This window comes from Leucopleurus acutus (genome assembly GCF_964270905.1).
Source record: "Leucopleurus acutus genome assembly, chromosome: 9".
NCBI lineage: Eukaryota > Metazoa > Chordata > Mammalia > Artiodactyla > Delphinidae > Leucopleurus > Leucopleurus acutus.
The window spans coordinates 29,617,610-29,644,439 of record NC_139144.1 but is presented as its reverse complement, the minus strand read 5'-3'; the positions used below and the strand labels follow the sequence as shown (position 1 = coordinate 29,644,439).

Sequence of the window (26,830 nt, the reverse complement as noted above, 5' to 3'; positions counted from 1 at the left end):
TGGGTGTGCTGGTGTGGTTGTTTTTTCTGAATGAACCGCTTGCAGAAGTGGCTAAAAAAAAAAATATACAGTTTCTTCCTGAATCCACCGGCATAGTGACTGAAGAGAGCTCTAGACAGGACATGGCTCTGAAGACTCACTCCTTGGAATGTCCTCTTGCTCCCGGCTTATAAACAACTGTCCTGGGGAAAGGCAGGTTTTACTTATCCAAATACAGCCTGACAAATGGCACTTTGGAACTGTGCTTTCTGATGACAACGCGTTCGATTTCTGACAAAGCCTCTCTCGCACGCTGCCCCTGGAGGGGAGTCCTAAGTAAAACTCACCCCGCCTGAAAGTGAGGATCGCTGGCGGCAGGCTGGCAGCATGGCATCTGCCGGGTACCTCATCACCTGGCTCCTGTGGGGCTACTTGCTGGAGCTCTGGACGGGAGGTCACACAGCTGACACCCCGCACCCCCGCTTACGCCTGTCACATAAAGGTAGGTCACCTTTTCAGGTCCTTTTGTTAAAAAAAAAAGAGAAAAAAATTAAAGTCATTTATTTAACGTTGATCTTTGGTCTTCCCAGACCCTTAACATACACCTGAAAATAATGATTGCAACGCTGACCCAAGCTTCTAAGTACCTCTAATGAATAGGTCATACTTAACCACAGCTGAAAATTGTATAAAATCACAGCCTAACTTTGGAGATGTTATTTTTGTCTTGTAAATATTAGGTTTTGTTAATAAGTTCACTCACTAGCAGACATAACAGAAGAGGGTAGGAAGCAGGTAGTAAAGAGCCTTGAGGGGCTGAACCCACCAAGTTAGCAAAGGGTATTTAAATACCAATTTATGCATTTTGGGAAGCAAGTACGTCGGCGAAGGACTGTAGAAATAGAGGTGCAATTCGTTTTCTGTTTTGTATTGTCCATAATGGGGATGAGAGGAGGAAAAAAGAAAACTCCTGAGAATCAAAATGATTCCTTGCCCATAATAACAAAGTCATCACCGTGTAATTAAAATGACTAACAACTGTTATAAATTAGCTTTCTAGTTGAATTGATAATTGGAAATTTTTTTAATGTGTGGCAAAAAAAATGTTAGCAATCCTTGTGAACTGATTTGTACTGATTAAAGTGTTAGATACTATTTACTAGCATCTATTCTTTTTAATGTAAATTCATAGTGCTTAACTGAAGGTCCATCTATCAGAGAGTGCTTAAATATTTTATTCTGCAGCTCTGTCTTGTAAAGCAGCATTTAGTCATAAATGATTAAAAGATAGCTTTTGCATCAGTAAAGCCAGTCATGAATAGGTTTGATGACTCTTCCTGTAAACAAACAACAAACAAAACCCACACTCTAAGAAAGTGACTTTGCTGACTTAAAAGTAACTTGGAAGAGATTTTCAGGAAAGAAGTATTTATTATCATTAACCACTGAGACAGATAATAGATGGAATAGTGAGAATTACATAAAAAACATTTTTCCATTGTGTAAGCTTTTAAATTGTCCCCACTGTAGAAGGAAGTCTGTATTTTAAAAATATGAGTGTAATCTTTACTCCAAAAGGGAGGGCTCAAATTTATGACACAGTTGTTTTTTTTAATTGACAATCATCAGTAGATTGGGCTATAGAAGTTTCTCATTTTTAGAACAGCTATAATCTATGGGTATTTTCTTAGTTTAAATAGATTTCCTATAGTACTCTCCAGTAGATAACAGAAATTTAAGAAACACATTGACACTGAATTTGTGAAGTATTTAAAATAGAGTGCCTAGAATTAGTATAATTCATTTGATTTGGGAAGATGTATCATGGTGTGTATCAAAATACATATTCCTAAGAAGTTAAGATCAAATATATCTAAATGTAAAAATTTGATGTGATGGAATATGGACACATAAGGATGTCAGAAAAAAAACCCATAATAATGGATTCTTTTTCTTATGTAGACAAGCGGATAAGCTGCCAGTTTGGGCAAGCTGCCATTCTGCTATGCGTGGTATCAATCTTTTATACCTCATTACTAGGATACTTGTTTTTTGATAGCTCAATATCAGTATGTGTCCAAAGATACCTCATTTTAATATTTCATTGGAGAGCTTCTAATTTAGTCAGTGCATACCAAAACTCTAATGCATAATGTTACCATCAGCCTTATCTCCACCACATCTCTCTTAGTCAAAGGAATAACTGTAATTGATTTTATGAGTCCTGTTAAGTGGTGTGGGAGGACCACTGCTAGAAGCTATGGGTACACTAGACAGAAAACTCATGTAAGATTTCCTTTTGGCTTTTCTTAACCTTTTGATTTAAGGGCACTAGCTGAAAATGTGCAATATTGTGCTCTTATGCAGACAGTATAGAGTTACCTGAAAATAGAATGTTCCCACTTGTGCAGTTTAGTTAGCAAAGTCAGCTAAGAGAGCACAGCGGAGATGCAACCTGAAGCAACAATGCCTCCTGCACTGCAGGTGACTCAGTGGAAGAGAAGCACAGGATTGCCTGAGCAGGGATATTCCATCCCTTTGATACAGTATGAACAGCACATTCACCTCTCTACACTCGAGACTCAATGGACATTTTAGTGGTGTCTGAAAACTGGGGGCAGAATATTTTAGAGTATACTCTTCTGCTATCTTACATGATATCCAAAATGGTACAGTTTTAGTAGCAAGTAAATTAGCTGATTAGTATTATAAATGAGTGCATGGTCCTTAAAAATAAGAGCCACTACTTATAAGTAATCTAGCACCTCCGCACTGCTGCCTGACCCCCAGTGGAGAAAGCTGGTAGGCTCCCTGGAGGTAGCCTGCTGGATTCATCCAGGGATTCATTTCATAGCAGTGGTCCATGCCATATTGGAGAAGGACAAGCATCTTTCTTATATCTTCCATTATCAAGATGGTGTTGGAGAACACAAGCCTCGTGTCACTTCCCAAAGAGGAGGAGAAAGTTTCAGTGTCATATGTTTACAAAGCTTGAGTTAAATTATATAAAAATATGTTCAGAAAAAAAAAAAGCCCAGGAATTGCCCTTTTTCTCTCTCCTCCCTCCTTCTCTAACTCTGGAAGTGGCATGTTCTTTTTTTTTTTTTTTTTGCGGTACGCAGGCCTCTCACCGTTGCGGCCTCTCCCGTTGCGGAGCACAGGCTCCGGACGCGCAGGCTCAGCGGCCATGGCTCACGGGCCCAGCCGCTCCGCGGCACGTGGGATCTTCCCGGACCGGGGCACGAACCCGTGTCACCTGCATCGGCAGGCGGACCCCCAACCACTGCGCCACCAGGGGAGCCTTGTTCTTAAACACAGCTTGAGAGGAGAAGACCATTAGGACCCAAAGGGAGAAAAGGCAGAGAGGGAGAGAAAAAAGGTAGAAAGTTGGGATCAGGTACGGAGCATCTTGGAGCTTCCTCCCCACTACTCTCCACCCACAGTGGGATAATATTGAATTCCTCCCTCTTCTTACTGAATATCCACTCCACCCGAATATTAAGCAAATATGCTAACTTCAGGCAGGCCTTGTAGCTAAAAAGATGAAATATTTGCTCTTGTTGAGGCAATGCATATCTTTTAATGCATTTTACAGGTACAAGATAAATTGGGTTAACAAATAAAAACATACAAAGATAAAAATGGCAAGATTCTGCCCTGCCCTATAAGAATTTTCAGTCAAGATTTGAGTCCAGATTAACTATATCAGACAAGAATGTTAAAATTTATGAACAGTTAAGAATTTATAGCCAATACCCTAAAGAGGGTAGTTTGGGTATAATTCATACAAATTTATAATATTCTACTACAAGGATTTCTTTGAAAAATAGCTATGCTCCTCATGACAGAAATGAAGGAAAGAGAGAATAGAGGGAGAAGTGTCCTGGTGGATTCAGCCACTTCCCTTCGTTGATGTCTGTTCTCTCCTTATCTTTCATCCATCCTGCATTAATGGGGTTACAGGGAAGGCAAAAATAGCCTTCTTGATAATGGAGCTCAAAGAAGAAAAACACAAATGAGGAAAGCCTATGTCAAAGAAGGAATCCCAATGCACGTGGAAAGCCCCAGAAATTCAATCGAGGGAGGTTCCAGATAGGGTAGGTGTTCAAAGACCCAATGAGGAACTTCACAATTGCAGAAGGCAAGGAGAATGCCTGCTGATAAGCAGAGGATGTTCTCCCAGGATGTTTGATGAAAAGATAGCTAAATAAAGGCATGAATATGGCAGAAGATCATTGCTAAAATATGTTGATATTATAAATGTAGATTTGAGCATTGAATACATATACATACATATAGAACGTGGGATAGCGAGTGTTAATTAGTCTATCTGTATTTGAATATTGTAACCAATTAAATACAGATTTGTCATAGTTCAGAGAGCTCAGATCTGAAGTCAGAGGTCTCTACTCCAGCTCTAATTCTTCCACTTATACTAATGGTAATTATCTGTGCCTCAGTTTCCTTAATTTGAAAATAGGGGTAGTACTGGTATTTTCCCTGTATATCTCACTGGGTTTTTGAGAGGATCAAAATGGAACAATAATACTGTAAAAGCACTTTATAACCTAAAAATTATCTTATTAATGTTTCCTGAAGACTGATAGAAAATGAGAAGGTTAGAAGGAATCATGTCCTAAAGACATAAACTCTTGGGAAATGGCTTGAGTTTGGATATCAATAAGTCCTAGAATGATGCTAGTATAGATGACAGCAAAACTTGGTCTTAATTTGCATAAAATGTGTGATTTATCCTGATTGCATTCACACCAAATCCCATTTCCATACCTTTGACCTCTAGTTATAATAACTTAGAAGATAATTACATCATCTGTGCATTTTCCAAGATTCATGGCCAATATTTTTGCAGTAGAAGTGTGCATATATCTGTTTATTACACATACTTTTCACCACACATTTTAGAATTTTTTTCAGTTTACATTAAAAAAATTGAGACAGAATTCTAGAAGAGCGCAGTGATAAATAAGTTTTGAATGATCATCCTGGAGGCTGTGGTATTTATTTTCTATCCAGGGCCAATGTTATAAAGGCAGTGACTGAGCCAGTTTTTCGTGAACCAGCTCATAGCTTGGGTTTCTCAGCCAGTAACTAGGTATTATCAATAGTGACATTAGTCACACATCCCTGTGTGGTTAATAAATAAAAACTGGTCATAAGGCATGATTCATAAAGAAAGTAGTTAGATAGGACCCAGGGGTAAACACAAACCTTACTGCCCAGATCTCCATGAGGGGGAGTCAGTGAGAATTAAGTGGTGGATTTATTAAGAAACAGTTTATATTTTAAAAAAAAAAAAAGCCACTGGGTAACATGAAAGGAATTACAATATGTTTTGTGGAGCTTAGTTTACACAGAATATACTTTTTATAGAGGAAGTCTATGTAAGGAATTTAGATAACACTATTTTTTGTATTTTTATATCTGCTACATAGAAATATTGCTTGTGCATCACAAATGCATCTGGAGACACAAAATCTTCTGAATGGTTCTATGAATTATTTGGTTGGTTTTTTTTAATAAATTTATTTTATTTATTTTCTTTTTGGCTGCTTGGGTCTTCATAGCTGCATGCGGGCTTTTCTCTGGTTGCAGCGAGCAGAGGCTTTCTCTAGCTGTTGAGAGCGGGGACTTCTCTTCATTGTGGCGCACAGGCTTCTTATTGTGGCGGCTTCTCTTGTTGGCAGCACGGGCTCTAGGTGCTTGGGCTTCAGTAGTTGTGGCTCGTGGGCTCTAGTGCGCAGGCTCAGTAGTTGTGGCGCATGAGCTTAGTTGCTCCATGGAATGTGGGATCTTCCCGGACCAGGGCTCGAACCTTTGTCTCCTGCATTGGCAGGCAGATTCTTAACCACTGCACCACCAGGGAAGCCTGAATTATTTGGTTCTTATCTGTACATTGAGTATGACAGTGAGAACACAGTTATCTTTAGTATAGAAATAGGGTGAGGGAAGGTCAGAGTTAGGAAAAGCAATAAATGAACTGGGCCAATTTTGGACCAAAAAATAATTTAGTCACATAAAATCATTTCTTAAAAGTTTTGTGAGGACTGTGTTCTATCCATAATATAGAACCAGTACTTGTTCTTGATTAAAAAATACATGTAACAGTCATGTTGTCACAATGGAATATTCTTTTTTTTTTTACATCTTTATTGGAGTATAATTGCTTTACAATGGTGTGTTAGTTTCTGCTTTATAACAAAGTGAATCAGTTATACATATACATATGTTCCCATATGTCTTCCCTCTTGCGTCTCCCTCCCTCCCACCCTCCCTATCCCACCCCTCCAGGCGGTCACAAAGCACCGAGCTGATCTCCCACAATGGAATATTCTTGTAAAAATTTATGTTGCTATATTATGTTGCTGTCCATGTCAGATTTGTCATTTAACGAGGGTATTTCATAGAGACCGCCTATCTTTCTGTCTGGTATGAGATCACTTGGTGGCCCCAGTTCTACGACCACATTATAAAGCACCAAACATCAGATTGGTCATTGCTGGTGAAAATTATTGTTAACAATCTGCTGAGTCAGTTTTCTTTCATCAAAGATATCTACTGGAATCATCCTGGGGAGTTCTGAGTGGGAGAGCGTGCAAAGATTTACTCCTTTATCTTGTGTCTAAGACTCCTCTGTGGTTTAGTAGAGGAATTCAGTCTGCAGGAATCCAGAAATGGCACTTTGCGTGCATGCATGCCCCTTCATACATAGCCACCGTGGTATTTAAGTGTTCTGGTAAGTTCAGTCTCAGAGAATTTAAAAGAAAACAAAACTGAAATTATACCGCTTACAGCATTTTCCCAAAAGGTGCAAAGGAAAGATTTCAGTTATTCTCTTTGTTTCAATAGACAGGGCCAGTTGCTGTTAGTAGTCTTTAGTACAACATCTGACACTTTGGAATATTATATACATTGTACAAAGGATGATGATTATTTTAATAAAGAATTTTTTCACGGTATGGTTTTAAATAACATTTGAAGCGTAAGGGAAACTATCAATGTGATTAGTTAATTCTTGGGCTTAAGCAAGCATTATGCTTTGTACTCATGATAAGGATGATAATGACAAGACTAGATATTTTATCAGCTGTATTTTCTGAACTATGAAGGAAAAGGATATGTTAATACCCCATTTGAACCAAGTGTTACAATCTCTGATATTGGAGAGCATTTTCTGTCAAAGAATGTGATGATTTCAAGAACAGAAATGTCTGTGGAATTGACAACTTGATTTCCTGTTGCCCTGGTGGTGGCCAAAGCAATTGATTACTCAAGAAGTTTTCAGCCTGCCTTGGGTCTAATACCTAGTTCAGGATATTCCCACCATAAGGCCCCATTGTCCTGGTAACCTTGACTCTATAACTAGTGTAGAAAGGAAAAGAGAAATTCATGACTTGCCTGATTTCTGGGGCTTAGAAATATACTTCTCCTTCTGTCTTTAGTCATCACTGCTTTCTGCTCAAGGACTTAGCTCATAGCCTTGGCACAGTACATGTAGAAAAGTAGTTTAGGTCCAGGTTTTACAAAACACTCTCACATTCTAATATCAATAGCCTAAAAGCTCTAGACTTTGGTTGAGGCCTTCCTAATCTGAATGTTGCTTCCGGCTGTATGACATGAGCAAGTCACTTATTTTCTGAGTATGAATTTTCCCATCTTTAAAGTGGGATAATATATAACTTGCAACACCCTGAAAGAATTACATGAGATAATGCGAATTAGTGTGGTAAATACTTTAGCCTTAGGAAGCTTTTCATAAATTACTCAATGCATCAGAAGAGGTTCAGGGAGAATTAGCCTACTCTGGTTCCCTTTTTTATTCTAAAAACAATCATGAGTTAATTATTAACTTAACAACTTACAATAAGGGAAAATCTTTAGTCATCAGTTTTTTACTTGAAAGCAAAGGTTTTTAAAAAATGAAATCCAGCTCTTATTGGAGTAGATGACTAGAAGTAACTAGGGATATTGGTATCTCTCATGCTTGTAAGTTACTGTAAGATTATTTTGTTGATAATTTAAGGAAAGTTGGAACTTCATCTGATGGCAGGTTGGAGACAAGAGACCAAAGCCATGAAATAAACAAAAGTTACTAACAAAGGTAATTGTAGGCCTGGCTTTGTAAGGCACAATAGAACAGATATTATTAAGACCAGATCACACTGTCAAAAGTTCAACCAGACAGTGTCCTGTAAGCAATCAGCCCAACATGCATCGTTTGCTTTGAGAGAAAGCTTTCCATTCTGCCTTCCCCTGGACCCACACACAGGCAAGGTATCTGCTGCAGAGCATGGTTCCTTACCCTTAGTAGGTGTTCAATCAATGCTCGTTGACTGGGTGTATGAATAAAACAGAATGATTTAGAGCAGTGTTTTTTAAAGAAATGTCTGATACCAGGGGTGGGGTGAGGAGTACCAAGGAAACCAAGGAATCATGAACAACTATTTATGGCTCCTTTGGTAAAACATACATGAAGAGGAAGGCTGGGGCTTTCTCTGCCTATTCACCTTCCTTCCCCTCAAGCGTTGCATTGTGTGAAGCAGCTGGGGTCTCCAGACACCCTCCTGACAGGTCAGCTATATTCTCTCATCTATAATCAGTCTTCTTTTGAAAAAAACAAAAAAACTACTTGGTGGGCTTCCCTGGTGGCGCAGTGGTTGAGAGTACGCCTGCCGATGCAGGGGACACGGGTTCGTGCCCCGGTCCGGGAAGGTCCCACATGCCGTCCGCCTGCCGATGCAGGGGACACGGGTTCGTGCCCCGGTCCGGGAAGATCCCACATGCCGTGGAGCGGCTGGGCCCATGAGCCATGGCCGCTGAGCCTGCACGTCCGGAGCCTGTGCTCTGCAACAGGAGAGGCCACAGCAGTGAGAGGCCCGCGTACCGCAAAACAAACAAACAAAAACTACTTGTTGATGCTCTCGTCATTCCTGGATGATCACTACAACGCCTTCCTTTTCTTCTCTTCTCACTTCTTTCTTTAACTTCTCCTCTGTGTTGTGTCACCACCACCCCACCTCTTTTTTTTTTTTTCTTGGCGGTACGCAGGCCTCTCACTGTTGTGGCCTCTCCCATTGTGGAGCACAGGCTCCAGACGCGCAGGCTCAGTAGTGTGGCTCACGGGACCAGCCGCTCCGCGGCATGTGGGATCTTCCCGGACCGGGGCACGAACCCGCGTCCCCTGCATCGGCAGGCAGACTCTCAACCACTGCGCCACCAGGGAAGCCCTCACCGCTTTTTGTCTCCACCTTGCTTCCTTCCAAAGAGATATTTTGATTTCTTCCCTACCTTAAGCCAAAAATGAAATTAAAACATTTTAAGTGAGTGCTGTCTATTTATTGGTCCTCAGTTTACCTGAGTATTTCTTTTGTTGTCTCATTCAATGAACAGAAGACATGACTTTTGAATTTAAAAGAAGTTTAACTGCGTTCATTAGGCATTCAAACTTGGTTGAAATTCATGACTTAGGAAATAATGAAATATTAAATTAATAGCTTACTAGCCACTTGGACAGCTTGTCCTGTTTGTCTAGCCTGAGTTTCCAGTGGGAGGCTGCTGTTCCCAGCACCGTGGCGCTGTGGGGACTGGGAAGGGAGAATTAGGGTCCTGAGCAGGACAGAGCAGGGCCTGCCAGCCTGTCCCCTTTGTGGCTAAACTTGCGTTAAGTGTAAGAATATTATTTATATAAACCTGTCTATTTCCATGTAGTTTTGCTTTGTGTTCTCTGAGTTATGATTTTTAACTCATTGAAACCAGAATAGACAGGGGGTTTTGTTTACAGGATAGAGCAGAAGAGTAGCATCCCTAAGGGTACGTCTCAGTGGTGATTTTAGGTGGCTGGACTAACTCCAGAACCAGAAAAGAACAACAGCAATGAAAATGGGAATAAAAAAGGGAGAAAATAAGGTCAGCTGGGGACAGTGACCTTTTTGCCTCCTGACCAGTTTCCTCTCAGGAAATGATGGGAACCGAGGAGAGCTTTAAATTCAAAGCTCGAGATACACTGTGGAACTAAAGCTGAAGAGGAAATGTGCTGACAGCCTTGCACATAGCTGTTCACTCCTGCTGATGACTTTTTTCCTAATCCTGAGTCAAAAATGTATTATGGTCCATGTGATTTCGGAGATCGTTTCCAATTCTAGAAGTGTAGGACTCCTTTCTTCTCCTCACCAGACCTCCCAGTGTGTCTAGTTTCTCCAGAACACTTTGAACATTTTATTAGGAGACAGCATGTTCTAGTGGAAAGTATGTATGGATTCACAGTTTAAAAATCCTAGATTTGAATCTACAGCTTATCCTATTTGATGTCTATTATTCTTGCTAAATCATTGAACTTCTGAGACTTACTTTCCTCATAAGTGCACAGAGACTAATTTCTATCTCGTGATTGTTGTAGAAAATTGAAATGTACCGTGGAGATGTAGAATATTGTATAATAATGGCTTATAATATTCTCTAAGTTATGTACTTGTCTTTAACTATATTTTAGGATCCTTGAGGGCAAGGAGTAGTTTTTTGGTGAGACCCTTGTGGACAGAATAAAGTGACTTAATCAGATCATTCCTAAAGTCTGGGTGTTTAGTATCTACTGAAAAAAACAAAAGACCAAAAAGAAAACTTTTTCTTGTTGTTTTTGGCTTCCATGTTATGGTCAAAATGACAAAATAAAGGCTTATTTCTTTAAGAGCTAGAGCTAATGCTGAATAATTAACCCAAGAGAGCCTTAGTTGAAATTCACTGCAGAGGAGATGATGCTACTTGTGATTTTCTTCTGCTCTTCGTCCAGAGTAGGGGCAGAGAGGAGACTGAGCTGGGATTAAGCCAGTGCTGTACAAAGTGTCCTGGCAGCATCAGCATCCCCTGTGAGCTACTGAATTAGGCTTACTGAGTCAGTGATTCTGGGGCTCAGGAATCTGTGTGGTTTTTCTCGTTGGTTGTTTGTTTTTTGCGTTATACGGGCCTCTCACTGTTGTGGCCTCTCCCGTTGCGGAGCACAGGCTCCGGACGCGCCGGCTCAGCGGCCATGGCTCACGGGCCCAGCCGCTCCGCGGCATGTGGGATCTTCCCGGACCGGGGCACGAACCCGTGTCCCCTGCATTGGCAGGCAGACTCTCAACCACTGCGCCACCAGGGAAGCCCAGGAATCTGTGTTTTAACAAGCCCTGCAGGGGATTCTCAATGCACATTCGAGCATGAGAGACACTGGGCTAAGTGTTTGGGATGATGCTACAAAGGAGCCTCACTTTCATATTAATGTTTTCATTTTTTTTCCTCCCTTCAGATCCATTACCCAGGCTAAGGTGTCATTTATTTAAATTTCCAAATTACAGCCTTGGTCTTCATACATATATTTAAATTCATAAATATCTAACTATTATACCATTCTCTACCTATTATTTTTTTCTATTACATAAGATATAGTATATATAGTTATTGATAATAACTTAACATATAAATTAAATTTGTTTTTAATGATTATTCGTGGTGTAAATTGTGACACATGGTGCTATCATTGAGTTCAGATAAGAAAACATTTAATGTTGATGGATTGTGGAAAAGCATTTTGTAAGATTCCACGTGTCGTTTATCTCTCAATGGAAAGTTTTCTTGGACTAATGAAGTTAGGTGCACTTCATTCCTCAGTTACACACCCTAACCTTTCCCTTAAGGGATACAGAAATTACTATATCTTTTTAATATTTATTCATTCAATCATTCACTTATTCCATGACTATTTGTTGACCTTCTTCAATGTATTAGATACTGAGCATCATGCTAGGAATTTTAGAATAAAAAACACAGTTTTCTAAATGAAATGTGGTATCCTGGGTGGTATCCTGGAACAGCACAAGAATATTAGGTAAAAACTAAGGAAATCTGAACAAAGTATGGGTTTTAGTTAATAATAATGTATCAGTATTGATTCATTAACTGTGACAAATGTACCACACTAATGTAAACTATTAATAATAGAGGAAACTGGGCTTGGGTATATGGAAACTTTCTATACTAGCTTCACAACTTTTCTGTAAATCTAAAACTATTCTAAAATAAGTTTATTAAAATACACACACACACACACAGTGCCTCTACCCAAACCCTTTCTCCCAGAAGCTTAAGGTCTAGTTGTAAAAAGAGACAAGTCATGATAAAGCAGGATGTTTTTTATACATACTAAAAGTTAGAACAAAGTGCTATGGAAACATAGAGTTGGGAATGGAAAAAAACAGAGCTCAGCCTTGGAGATGAATAGGAGGAGACTCGGTAAAAAGCAATAAGCAAACTGTCTATGTGTCTTAGGCTGTCCAGCCACCATGCCTGCCATCCTTCCACTGCCGTCCCCTCTGCATATAATGCACTGTATCCTCCTAGAAATGCAGTTAGCCTTGAATATCTGATTAACTGAATTCCATTGTATTCATAGCTTTACTACTGATAGAATCATGAATGTTCTTTACTCATGTTGTTGGCTTCATTTCTATATGACTTTAAGGAATTGTCATTTTCTTTGTATGACTAATATATGATTAATGCACATTCATGAGTAGATTTTGAAAGTTTTGAAGGCAAGTATATTGCATTTTATTGTTTGAATCCTTAGAATCTAACCAATTTAAGATACTTAATAAATTTACCTTACCTATTTCACTTAATGTAAAGAATTTCATTATGTCTCTTTACATCAGTATTACCAATCTTGATTCTTTTGTCTGATGCCACATATAACTAGATTCCTAAAAGAGATGACAGAAAATGAGCTGTTGGAGCTTGGGGGAGCATTCAGAAATCAGGAAAAAGGATGGGAATACTTCTCTTCTGCCCCTGCTCGAAAATGTTAGGCACTAGTTTGGCTTCAGGTTTTGTTGCAAAAGCTATGAAGAGAAATCCAGAACGGCTTTAAAATTTTTCAGAAAATATCCATATTTTATTGAAAGATAGTGTGAGGCTTTTGCAGAGAGTGGTTTGAGTTCATCTGGGCCATTACATGATCAATGTCCCATTTCAATCACCTTTTCTTCCCATTTGCCCCTGCTGTGATCTTCCAATGTCCAATGTAGCATTTCATTCATGTCTAGAGTGATGAACGATGAAGAGAGACAACTAATGCATGAAGTCAGTGACAAAGCAGAAAGCAAAGGGAGGGCTTTGAAAACGTAGCAACTTATCCTACACCTTTGTTTGTAAGGAATGCCCTAAATGACCAAAAGCAAGAATGCTTTTTGTTTTTATCAGTTTATCCCTGTGAGAAGGTTGTTTTACAAATAATTTGACTATGCTGCCTTTTTGTTTTGTGAATTTATCATTTAAAAGCGTAGCTGTAGGTAATGATATTGTGAGAAGAATAAGGAATAGTTACCAGTTTTATAATTATGGTTAGTTTATGTAAGGTGTTTTCCAAACCAAGTTAATTGGGAAAGAACCAATGAAAAATTTACCTAAGATTTTATTATGTATAAGCCTTATAAAAATTGACAGTATATTTTGAAATGTTGTATCCTTGAATTTTTGTTTGTTTGTTTTTAGCACCGTATGAATCCATCAGGTATGATACACCTAACATAAAAGAGGAAGTTAATGGACATAAACAGAAATTTTATAAGTAAAGTTAATTCAGGAGAAAGCGCACATTTGTCAGTGCCCCTTACTACTCTAAGGAGAAAATAAATATGGAAATGGGAGGTGCTTGATTATTTTATTTTTAGAGACTAAATCCAGTTGTCAAAATAAATGTGTAGAAAATAAGACCATTTTGATTGTTTTGAGCAAGGCAAAACTATATGTTTTGTAAAGAAAACATTAGGAAAAGTAATGGAAAATAAAAATTGAAATAGCTCTGTCATTATTGATGAAACTGATATAGCTAATTTTTCCTTATCAAAAGCAAAGTAAAAAAAAGGAAATGCAAAAGAAATTTCACCTTTGACATTATCACAATGCATAGATGCTATACGTATTTCAGGTCAGATGAATGATATCTGACGGATACTTTACAATTGCTTAGAATGTGTACTAGAATATTGAGTTTGCTGGTAGTTTAAGGGTCTGCATAAACTTGAGTTAACCATATGGTGTATTCTTAGAATAGTCATACCACCCCATGTTTAAAATTTAAATTAAAAAGAAAAAAATATTTTTTTCAAAGTCAAATGTTAGAATTTTAGTTGTTGGCATGTTCAACTACCCATATAATTGCACCTTCGCATTAGTAAAGGAACACAGAATACTCCCTTTTTTGTTCATCCAGAATGAAGGAAAAGAAAAGACAGGACTTTGAAATACTAGAATGGACATTATGAGTCACCCCAAAATATCCATTTTATTACTATATTGTACCAGTTATGGGAAGTTAATATGTTTAAACTTCAACACCTTAATATATTTTGACTTCCTAGTAATTCCCCAAAGCAAAATTCCCTTGCAATAATATTTAGATAACCATAGAAAGAAGAAAAATATTACAGTTAAGTCAATTATACTTATAATTAAAAGACTATAATTATATCTTTGTCGTTATAATTCTCAGAAATAAGACAAAAGTTTTGTACTGGGCACTGCTTTTGACAGATTTTTTTGCCAAATGTTTTTTACTTGCTCCAAAATGTGTATTCCCAAACTGAAGCCCGACATATTTTAGGATTGTAGAAGAGTTTTTCATATCTGGAGAAAAAATTGGAAGTCTCTAAGGCTTCAATAAAATTGAACAAGAATAAAAATGAAAAATAAAATTAGAAAATTGATACTAATGAGACAGTCTACATGCAAATCAAGCAGTAATCACTCAGAAACACATTCGATGCCTATTATAATCTAGGTGTCAGGAGATGTAAAATAAATAGAATGCTAGGATTTTATTATATGCAGTTATGCTTTGGAATATGTGATTATGTTTACTATGCATTTACATTTCTATATTAGTGAACTAGGTGACAGCAGTTTTTTTTAGACTGGAAATGACATTTGTCCTTTTTAGTCTGCTAATTTATACCCACTATGTAGTTAGAACAGACAGTGATATTGCTTAATTTTTGAATGCCCAGAATACTGGGAATATGAGAAAATATAGACAAAATTTGTCATTGGGAAGTTTTACTCTTGATGGAATAAAACTCTTGCCAGCAAAGGCAGTAGTGTAGGGAACAAGGGAACACTCTCCCCGTGAATGGTTTGTGCAATACTGTAATTTGGTTGCTGACAGCACTGCTCCATTTCACTTGGAGGCTCCCCCAGCTAGGCTCCAAGTTTCCATTCACACTGCTAGCCACTGAAATTTCCCTTTGTCTTCACTGAAGATTTTTTCCCCTTAACAAATAGGCCCAGCTGCTACTGCAGCCGGTTGCCCACACTCCCCCGTACTGCTCTTGCTGAGGATGGCAGCCAGAGTAAAGAATAACAGCTGGGATTGGCTTACTTTGGCATCTAAATAATTTTGGGTGGGTCCATTCCTAACTTTATTATTTCGTTTAATTTGCTAATCTTTCCTTCTGCTGAACTTTTAAAGCATTGGCAAATGATGTTTTTCCAAAATGTTTTCCTCATCTGGATGTGACTCTTTTATACCTGGCTGCTGAAAATGATTCATTCTGCACATTGTTATTTTTTCCACTTTTAAGCACCATTTAGAAAACAAATGCAGCAGAAACTAATTTATTCACGTGACCTTGGAAAAGTTACTTCACTTTTTCTGACTGGAAGAGGTGGATGATAAGTAGCACCTATGTCATTGATTGTCTTTGATAAGGATTAAATGAATGAACAGTTGAACGCATGTAGAAGAGGGATAGAAAGGCAAAGAAAGAGAGGGAAAGAAGGGCAGAAGAGAGGACATGAAAGCAAGAGTGGAGCAAGAGGGAGGGGAGTGAGAAAATGAGGGAAGGAAAGGAGGAAGGAAAAGGGAGGTAGGGAGGGAGGGAGGGAGGAATCATTGCTGGAACGCAGAAAATCCAATAACTCTACTTACTCAATTAAGACATGTATTTAGCACTTAGCATTTTATATATCTTATTCCATGTTCCTTCCCCGCAAAATCAATAATTAGAAAAAGACTGGAGTTTAGGAAAGCTTGTGGAATTTTACCCAAATCAGAGAATTTTATTGAAGGTCGGAATTTCAGTGACTTAATTGTATCTGTGGCATCCAGACAGGTGGTCAGACAAGTTTTTTCATTTGAATTTGTACATTCTCATGGAAAGGGAAATGACTGCCTGATAAGAAGGTCTGTTCCATTTTTGACTGTTCTGATAAGGAGAAAGTGTTTACGTACCTAATCCCAAATCCGACTTACTGTATCTCCCACATTTTAGCCTTGGTTCTTTCCTCTAATGCCATAAGGTCATAAGTCATAACAGACCTCCAAATGTTTAAAGATAGTTCTCATGCCCTTAGGTCATGGGTGAATATTCTTCATGCCATGATTGTCCTGACTGATATCAGCATTCTGATCAGGTTCCTGTTTGTTAATTTCCCCCTTAAACTCGGAGCACCACAGTCAACACTCAAGAGATCCCCGACTTGTTCACGGAACTGTGGTGCTGCTAACTGGTGACTTTATTTATGAAAGCCACCTGAGTTGACAGCAGCTTATTTGACAAATATGCCAGCCTTTTGGTTTATGTTGAAATGACTGTCAGTTTTTCCAAGGGTTTTTCACATAGACTCTAAGCCAGCTCTTTCCTTTATTTCACATGTGTGGTTTATTTGTTGAAGTTAAGGAAAACTCCCTCCTACTCTCTCCAGTGTAGAATGTGAATCAGAAGCAGAGTAACAGCATGTGGTGCCCTGCCTGGACAAGGACATGAGCTCTGGAGTGAAACATTCCTAATTGCAGACTATTTCTCCTGTTGTGTGTTCTCACTTAATTTTCTTAACATCCGTGTGCACATTTATTGTCCTTAGGAAACTAGCTAGTTAGGAGAGATGAAAGTTGCATTCGTTGTAGAAATTCTTTTAAAGTATTTTAAAATTTTAAAATACACATTTAGTGGGCTCGTTCTAAAATGTCAGTATTTGGAAGAAGTGTAATGCACATAAAAGACAATTTTTAAATTAGAATATATAAAATGTATGCTTTTGGCTTTCAAGGTTGGTGTAGACCAATAAACGTAATTGCTGATTTTCTTTATAAATATAAAATAATTTGTATAATTATAGTAAATGAAAGGTTCCTTTGAAATTCTTTAATATGAAAAAATAAAAGTCTTCCTTCACTGCTAAAATAAACAGGAGACTTTTAAATGTCTTAACAATTTTTATTTAAAAAGAATCTGGAATGGTCACCACAACAGAATGGCAGAATTAAAATACCATCATAGCTGTGATTGCTTAATTTTGTAACTTTAATTTGCTGTCATTTTGTAGATTTGCCAGTCTCTCTGGGTATTTGTAGAATGTCCTGTAATTTGAAAAACGAGGCATATGATTTTTCAGAATAATGTTTTTCATTAACTCCTTGTAAGTCAAATGGTAAGCTCTGGAAAAATAATTCTGCAGAAGACTTTGTATGTTAAAAATAAGCATCATTAAAATTAAATTTAAAAAAACCTATATATATGTGTGTGTGTGTGTGTGTGTGTGTGTGTGTATATATATATATATATATATATACATTTTAACCAAACTTGTTCTGTTCTTGTTATAGGATTCACTTTATCAAATGCTCTTTTCCTATATCACTGTATTAGTTTATGACCTGTTTACACTTTTTTGTAATTTTGAATGTAGAGGAAGAATGACTCTAAGAATAGCGTTGAGTCAGGTGGTCATTGAGTTCAAAGAACACTATATATTCAATCAATTTATATGCCTGGTCCCACTAATGTTTTTATGGTCCATCTGCTTTATTACAGTAGCCTCCTGACTGATATCTTATTGTCAGTCCAGTCTACTCTTCATACTACAAGTAGAGTGATCATTAAAAATGCAAATCTTACTCATTTCAACTCCCTCCAGTAAATATTCAATGGAAGAATAGACATGGATTTTTAGAGCAAACACACTCCTCTTGGCATGGTACACTAGGCTTTTTGCGATGTGAACCCTGTTTATTTTTCCCCTTCTTTTTGCTTTGCATCTTTTTTGAGTTCCAATCTTGAGTGATACTGAGCTCCATGATTTTCTGGCCACCTGTCAAGCTTTTTCTTGCTCTGGACCTTTGTATATTGCTTCTTCCTAGAATGCCTTTTCCTTTTGTCTCCATTCTCCCTTCCTGTGCTGCTTACTCTTAATGTCTGCTCATTTTTAGGACTCGATTTAGACATGGTAGGCTTTTCCAGTCATCCTTTAACCTCCACAGCACTCCATGCATACTTTACAACAATTATTTACTGTATTCCAATTGTCTCTTAATCTATTAAGTTCACTAGGATGAACTCGTTAGGAATAGGGGCAATATTTTATTCATCACTATGTCACAAACACATATCACGATATCTAGAAAATAGTAAGAACTTATTAAATATATGGATGACTGTGTTGTGTTATGGTCAACCTGTCTTTTCTGGGTGCTCGTTCTACCCAAGAAACATGTGGGAAAAGCTAAACTTCAGTGGCACAAAGGAATCTTTCTCTACCCTAGGAGGGCCATAGATAGCCTGTTCCCAGACAACTCCAAATTTATTCACAAATACGGTATCCATAAACTTAATCAATTTTAGGTTGGTGTTATTTTTTTCTTGTTGTGGAAGAATACTTTTTAGGGGCTACTCTACTATGTATGAATTCCAGATCATCGTCTTTGTTGGATAAGATCTACTACATGAAGCTACCTTTTAAAAAACCCATCAAACAGTGATTTATAATTTCCTCTTTCATAAAATCACTTAGTTACCAGTGTATCCAAATTACAAACTCTGGTAAAGGAAATGGAAGCTCTTTATATTCTATGACACAGTTATGGAAAAATATTTGCTGTGGTTAGTTTCATCCCTTTATGGTTAACCTCCTAAGGGCATTTATTGGCCCTCATATATGAAATGGAAATTGGTCATTCTCAAAGGAGGATTATATATATTCGATAAATTCCACTGCAAAGTGAAGATTATATAGGAATATAAAACATAAAAGATATAAAAATATTTTAATGATGAAAAGGAATTTATCGACTATAAAATATTTTAAATTATGCTAAAATATATTTTACACTTTGTATTTCCTATTTAAAATATTCTTAACATATATTTTGGAATTTTAACCAAAATAATGTTTAAGATGAAGAATGTAAAGAGTGTGAATTGGATTTTTTTTTTTTTTTTTTGTGGTACGCGGACCTCTCACTGCTGTGGCCTCTCCCGTTGCGGAGCACAGGCTCCGGACGCGCAGGGCTCAGCGGCCATGGCTCACGGGCCCAGCTGCTCCGCGGCATGTGGGATCTTCCCGGACTGGGGCACGAACCCGTGTCCCCTGCATCGGCAGGCAGACTCTCAACCACTGCACCACCAGGGAAGCCCTGAATTGGAATTTTTGAAGCATGTTTCTTGACAGAGCTGGGATCTCAGATCTCATCTGGGCCTTGAAGGACAGGTAGGACTTCAGGAAACAGAGAATGAAGAGGAGGGCATTTCAGGCTGATGCAAGGGCAAAAGTGATGTGGAAGTTGTGGCTTTTCAGGAGAAAGCTTGACTTTTGAAAAAGAACAGGGAATACCATTGAGTAAGTAGACTGGTGCCGTTTTACCAGATTCTTTCTTTCTGTTAGAAGATACAGAAGTGTGACAAATTGTGGTTTTTATAGAATAAAAATTCAAATATAGTTTCTTTTCCTATTCTGGCAAAATGTCCCATCGTAGAACTAGTTATGTCCAACATGAGATATATGGTGTTTCTATTTGATCTAGAATGTGCTTGTACAAAAATTAGGAAATGCAAAAAACATGGTTTTTTTATGGAAAAGAGGTCATAACACGAACGACAATTGCCCTTGCTACTTACATCAAGTTTTGTAATAATCCAGATATGTCTATATTGTGTGTCACAATTGCTGCCGTAGTTGGAAATGTTTTTGCAGTATGTATACTCCCATTTGCCAAAAGCTTAAGAAAATAGACTCACACATAATTAACAGCAGCTATTTTCCCCCAGCTGGACCTAATGACTGAAATCACAAATCGTTGGAAAAGGACCCTAACAAATTCACTAGTTCATGGTCTGATTTCTTCAAGGGCATATGTTTAACCAACGACAGCATAGGTACTTACTGAGGACTTTTTCTTTTCCTTTTTTAAATCAAGCTAATCCATTTTACTAACTTTAGGCAGGATTGTTTAAAACCTTGCCTGATGAAAAAATTCCATTTAATAAATAAAACCCTCTGGAGAGAGAGAGATTCCACAGCAAGCCCTTAGTACTGAGCAAAGCTTAGCGGTTTTTTATTATATCTAAGGTAACTCCCCCATGCTTCTTCCATTTAAGACCATTTTCTCTAGTGTCGTGTGGTTCACTTACAATAGAATTGTTTTATAGTTGCTCTAGTCTGCCTTTAGGTGGGAAGGTGTGGGTGTATGTGTACAAACCTCTGTCCTTGAGTGTTAAAAACAATGATGGAGATCTATAAAGTGTGGCATTATTAAGTTATTCTTTTTATGACCTTAGAAGTTTCATGTCATTTTCACCTATAAAGTGCCTTTCTTTAAAAATAGAAACAGGCTTCTTCTCCTGCCAGCTTCAGGGAGCCTCCACGTTCACACACGGCTGCCCACATCATAGTAGAGCCCATCTGAGCCTGTTTTTTTCTCTGAGCCGTAGTCTAAGCTCTTATATTTTCCCTACATTTTTCTTATCATCATTGTTTTATTCTCTCTGTACATCCCTCAATGCCACGCTATCTGCTAAGTAGGGGGTTTAAAAACAACCTTATGTGAATTAAATGTTATCCATAATGTAAACTTTATAAACAATATATTAACATTTTAGAACTGTTTGGAGGCATCAAATCTCAAATTAAGGGTAACAGTGGTAGTAATTTCAGATTACTTGTAGAGATATACGATATATGGTGTCACAGAAACCCTGAGAACAGTGCTGGACACAGAGAAAGTGCTAAATTGATATTAGCTCCTGTTTTTAGCTGTGATGAAGATGGTGACAGTGGTGGTCTTGTCTAAACACGTCAGAGTACGGGCTGTATTGTATTCATTTGTATTTTCTGTAGGGAATATAGTGCTTTGCTCTATTCATAGATATATTCAATACATACATTCATACATGTATTCAGTAAGTATGCATTTGATTCAACCACATAAAATCCTCTACTTCAGAATGATAGGAAGTTACTTAGACATTTATGTTTTGTGAAGAATCATTTGAACAGTTTATTAATCTTTGAATTCTTCATTGTATGCATGATAGAACTGCACCTTCCTACCTCCCCTGGGAGGTTAACATGGCTTTGTGACTTGATTTGGTCAGTTAAATGAGGTCAGAATTGACAAATGCCACTTCCATGCAAAAACCTTCGAAATTAAGACCAAGAGTGTGATTTGTAACGTTTCCTTTTCCAGCCTCAGCAGTCACAAATGCACTTGCCAAGATGGAGGCTCTGGTACCCTGGGTCCCAGACTTACTTGATAAGCAGGGTCCCACTTGAAGACTTGCCTTGGTTACATAAACTGAGCTAGAAATAAACATCTGTTCTTTGAAGCCACTGAGATTTCGGGGGTTTGGGGGTTTTTTTGTTTGTTTTTAACATCTTTATTGGAGTATAATTGCTTTACAATGGTGTGTTAGTTTCTGCTGTATAACAAAGTGAATCAGCTATACATATACATACATCCCCATATCTCCTCCCTCTTGTGTCTCCCTCCCACCCTCCCTATCCCACCCCTCTAGGTGGTCACAAAGCACTGAGCTGATCTCCCTGTGCTATGCGGCTGCTTCCCACTAGCTAGCTATTTTACATTTGGTAATATATATAAGTCCATGCCACTCTCACTTCATCCCAGCTTACCCTTTCCCCTTCCCATGTCCTCAAGTCCATTCTCTACGTCTGACTCTTTATTCTTGTCCAGGCCCTAGATTCTTCAGAAGCTTTTCTTTCTTTTTTTTTTTAGGTTCCATATATGTGTGTTAGCATACGGTATTTGTTTTTCTCTTTCTGACTTACTTCACTCTGTATGACAGACTCTAGGTCCATCCACCTCACTACAAAGAACTCAATTTTGTTTCTTTTTATGGCTGAGAAATATTCCATTGTATATATGTGCCACATCTTTATCCATTCATCTGTCGATGGACACTTAGGTTGCTTCCATGTCCTGGCTATTGTAAATAGAGCTGCAGTGAACATTGTGGTACATGACTAGGATTAATCTCCAAAAGTTACAAGCAGCTCATGCAGCTCAATATCAAAAAAACAAACACCCCAATCCAAAAGTGGGCAGAAGACCTAAATAGACATTTCTCCCAAGGAGATATACAGATTGCCAAGAAACACATGAAAGAATGCTCAACATCACTAATCATTAGAGAAAGGCAAATCAAAACTACAATGAGGTATCACCTCACACCGGTCAGAATGGCCATCATCAAAAAATCTAGAAACAATAAGTGCTGGAGAGGGTGTGGAGAAAAGGGAACCCTCTTGCACTGTTTGTGGGAATGTAAATTGATACAGCCACTATGGAGAACAGTATGGAGGTTCCTTAAAAAACTAAACATAGAACTACCATACAACCCAGCAATCCCACTACTGAGCATGTACCCTGAGAAAACCGGGGTTGTTTTTTATTGCAGCCTAACCTGTCCTCTCTTGACTGACAATTGGCAACACATTTATTTGGGAAGAAAACATTTTTGCTCCTAGACATGACTAAGCAAACTGGTTTTTTCCACACACAAATAAATTATGTTCAGGTGTCACTCTGCATAACCGACTGTGCCGTGCCACCTTTCTCGATACTACATGTGGTGAAATTCTTTCCTTACAAGGAAGAAACATAGCATCTGTTGTATTTGAACAGGAAGACATCTTCTGGCTGGCTGTCCACAGTGCTGAATCGGGAATGTAATCTGTCTGGCTGTTTGTCTCCTGGATTGCAGGACTTTGGAGGAACGCGAGCAGCTAGACTTACCTATGTAATTGTTGTCTTATCCTCCTTTTTCTCTTGGCTTATTCATTAGAAAGTATAGAGTGAAGTGACAACTTGTGACAGGTATAGTTGTTAAATAATCACGTGGGACTTTCCAGAGCAAACACAGCAACTCCTTTGTCTTAGTAACAGCAAGGAAGACTGAAGGGTGGAGAAAATAATCCTCACTTCCACAGACTTGGTAATTCTCTGAGAGATTCAACCATATTTCTTGAATTCTTGTTTCCCTGCCTTTACATATGAATATTGTTTTATATTTTTAATGCTTTAAAATATGCTGCATCCTTAGAAGTCATTTTTGTTGCGTTTTTTCAGTAAATGATTACAATGAAAATTACATTTCCTATTCTCTAATGGTAAGGAGTAGGAAACTGGGATGAAATATGTAGTTTTAGTGACAATTAAGAGAGATATATGAAAAAATATTATTTTCAATTTGTTTACACCATCCTCAAGAGTACTGGTCTTGTGTTTGTTCTTATTTTTTTACAGTAGTTTTACTATCTTGGTGTTAAGAGTGAAAAATTATGATCAAAAGTTGACATATGGATTGTAGAATACAAAAGACTATTAAATGCAGAAAAAGTACAAATAATCTTCATTCAAAAGCTTTGTTAAGTGTATTAATATGGATTATTTTTCGGCTTGAATTCTTATTCTCATATCATATTAGACTAAGTCTGTTTCTCTGTGTAGATGGTAAATAAGGCTCCTTGTTCAATTTTAGATAAAATGAGTAAAGAGAGTACTTTCTGAAAACAGTAATCATTCCATATTTTGTGGCTTACAGTGCTCCATTAAAAATAGCGTGATAGGGGCTTCCCTGGTGGCGCCGTGGTTGAGAGTCCACCTGCCGATGCAGGAGACACGGGTTCGTACCCCGGTCCGGGAAGATCCCACATGCCGCGGAGCGGCTGGGCCCGTGAGCCATGGCCGCTGAGCCTGCGCGTCCGGAGCCTGTGCTCCGCAATGGGAGAGGCCACAACAGTGAGAGGCCCGCATACCGAGAAAAAAAAAAAAAAAAAAAAGCATGATATTGTTAGGTCTATTTTAAGCAATCATACAGTCTGATTCACAGAGGAGAATTGACAATTCCTTCCCATGTTTATTACCGTATGTCTTAGATTGCATTCTGTATGCTATTTTTTTATTGACGGGAGGATGGTGAGAAAGACAGGATGGATTAAATGGATTCATTGGGAGACACTACAGAACATAAGTTTCTGTTGGTTTCAGGTTTTAGAGTAGTCAAGAAGTTAGGGTGCTTCTTCCAATATGAATAAAAATTACTCTTTTTAAGTACCTACTTTGTGCTCAGTGATTTAGATGCATCACCTCAAATCCTCCAAATACCTTTGTATTATTATTCATATTTTATGAGTAAGCTAAAAGAGGCTCAGTTGTTTAAATGCCTTCCCCAAGTGAAGCCGTGTAGCTAGCAAATAACAAAACTGGATTCAAACCCAGTGTCTGTACTGTTTGAATACAACAGGCTGAATTATGGGTGTGGGTTTTGAAAGATTATTTCCCCTTAGTATGTCAAAGGGTCTTTCTCAGTGGTGTGCAGATTTGTCATTACATTTACTACCTGTCTCAATCCTTCATCTGTAAGGTGTACCCATCTCCTTTATAGGATTGTTCTTTGGATTAATTTGAATATTAAAGCTTAAATCACAGTGCTTGTCATAGTAAGATCTTAGAATTTTAAGTATTTATTGAGAACATGAGAACATATGGTTAGAAGGAACTGTATTATTACTGTGCTTTAGCTCTGAAATAAATAAATATATATTTAAATATTTAAATAAACAAATATATATTTATTTAAATAAATATATATTTATGTATTTGAGGGGGGGGACAGTTTTCCTTTATTTTTTTTCACAAATTAAGTCAGAGGACCCAGAGACCCGGTGTGTAGCACCAAGTGTCCTGTTGTAGCAGGTACTTCTCAGATACCTTGTCTTCCGACCCAGCCCTCTGACATATCCAGTTTTTTTTGACAAGTGCAATCATTTCAACAACAGGGCCGTTCAGATCCACTTCATGTATTCAAAAGCTCTTCCGAGAGGATCTCTGCTTGACTGCTTCAAGGATCTCCCTGCTGGTAATGGCTTTTCAGTGGTTATAGAAGGACAGTCTCACTGCCTCCAGGCTAACCCGTTCCAGTTGCTGATCCTTCAGAAAGCCTAGTGCATGCAAGACCCAGAAACACCTGCTGAAGTCTGGGTGGGTTTGCTTTAGGATTTTCCCCATGAAACTAAAATAGATCTGCTTCTTCCTCCTCTTCTTCCCAAAGGCTGAACTGGCCCATTCGTATTTCATTTTGTCTGGGATATAAATTGTAATCTTCTTAGGAAATTGTAGTCCATGAAGCAAATGAAGTGCGCATGGAAGGCTTAATCCATATACATCTAACTCTGACCACTGGCCTAATGATTGAGATATATATATATATGCTACTTGTTGAGTAACACTCTGAATAAAAATCCATAAAGTAGGTGAAAGAAGATAGAATGTGTCAGGGGTTCTGCTTTATATAGGGTGATCAGAAAGAGTGTCTCTGTTGAGTGATATTTCAGTAAAGAACTAAAAGAAATATGGAAGCTTAGGAGGAAAACATTATGGACAGAGAGACTGTCAAGTGCAAAGGCATTGAAACTAGAGGGTCATTTATCCATTCTAACAGTGAACTGAGCAGGGAGAAATAGAGGTGAAATTAATGAGGCAGATGGGGAGCTGATCTGTGGGTCTTGTCTACAATGCTGAAGAGCGGGCTTCACCTGCAGGAATAGGAAGCCGTTGGAGTTCTGAGTTACAATGACTTGGTCTGACTTTCAGATTGAAGAGGTCACTGACTACTGGATAAGCAGGTGATAGACTTTAGGGACAAGGTTTGAAACAGAGAAACCAATCTGGAGGCTATTTTAATAGTTCAGGTAAGGGAACTTGGTGGCTTGGAGGTAAGTGGAATTGATAGAGACAGAAAGAAAAGATGTGGATATTAAAAGTAGATCCAACAGAATTAGCTGATAGCTTCTTATGGGATGCAAGAGGAAGAGGGGAGCCCAAAAATGATTGCAAGTGTTTTGTCCTAAACAGCTGGAATTGTGGAGTTGCTACTTTCTCATGGGAAATGTTGCTGGAGGAGTGAGTATGCAGAGAGATTGTGTGGTAGCTGAATGGGGACCTGAGGTCAAGGGGAGTGATGGCTAAACGTGTGTGATGTACCACATGCTTGTCTAGTGAGGGAATGATCTGGTGAGAGGGAACAATTGATGATGCAAAAGAGGGAAGAAAGTCCTTGAGTAGGTGAGAGATGGGATTTATTAAAGCAGAGCTGAGGCTGGGCTGTGACAGGAGTGCAGAGGGCAGCAGAGTATAGGAGTATTGATGCAGAGGGTTAGGTAGAATTGATGGTGGTGGAAAAACTAGGGACTTCTCTTTTTACAACTTCTAGTTTCTCACTTATATGAGAAGCCAGGTCCTCCACTGTGGGAGAGGAAGGAGGAAAGGCACGTGCATCATTTTGCTGGGGGTGCCAATAACACATACCACAGATGAGGTAGCCTAAACAACTGAAATTTTTTTCCTAGAATTTCGGGATCAAGGTATCAGCTGGATTGGTTTCTTCTAAGGCCTCTCTCCTTGGCTTGGTCATCTGTGCCCTGTGTCTTCACATGGTTTTCCTTCTGTGTCTGTGTCCTAACCTCCTCTTCTTATAAGAATACCAGTCACATTAATTTAGGGGCTATC

At 38.3% G+C, this 26,830-nt stretch overlaps 2 protein-coding genes across 2 annotated transcripts in view; one reads left to right on the top strand and one right to left on the bottom strand.

Moving 5' to 3' along the window:
• Positions 1-366: 366 nt before the first annotated feature.
• SEMA3E (semaphorin 3E) overlaps positions 367-26,830 on the top strand; it is a gene marked incomplete at its 5' end in the record, with an annotated part of 261,632 nt that continues 235,168 nt past the window's right edge. Inside the window, one exon of the mRNA XM_082846435.1 lies at positions 367-481. Coding sequence (XP_082702561.1) covers positions 367-481 — 115 coding nt within the window. The remainder of the gene's footprint in view (positions 482-26,830) is intronic.
• H2BN1 (H2B.N variant histone 1) lies at positions 25,127-25,399 on the bottom strand (the record flags this gene model as incomplete). Its single annotated transcript, XM_082846226.1, is given in 2 exon segments — positions 25,127-25,192; positions 25,196-25,399. Coding segments are annotated over 2 exon segments (270 nt in total).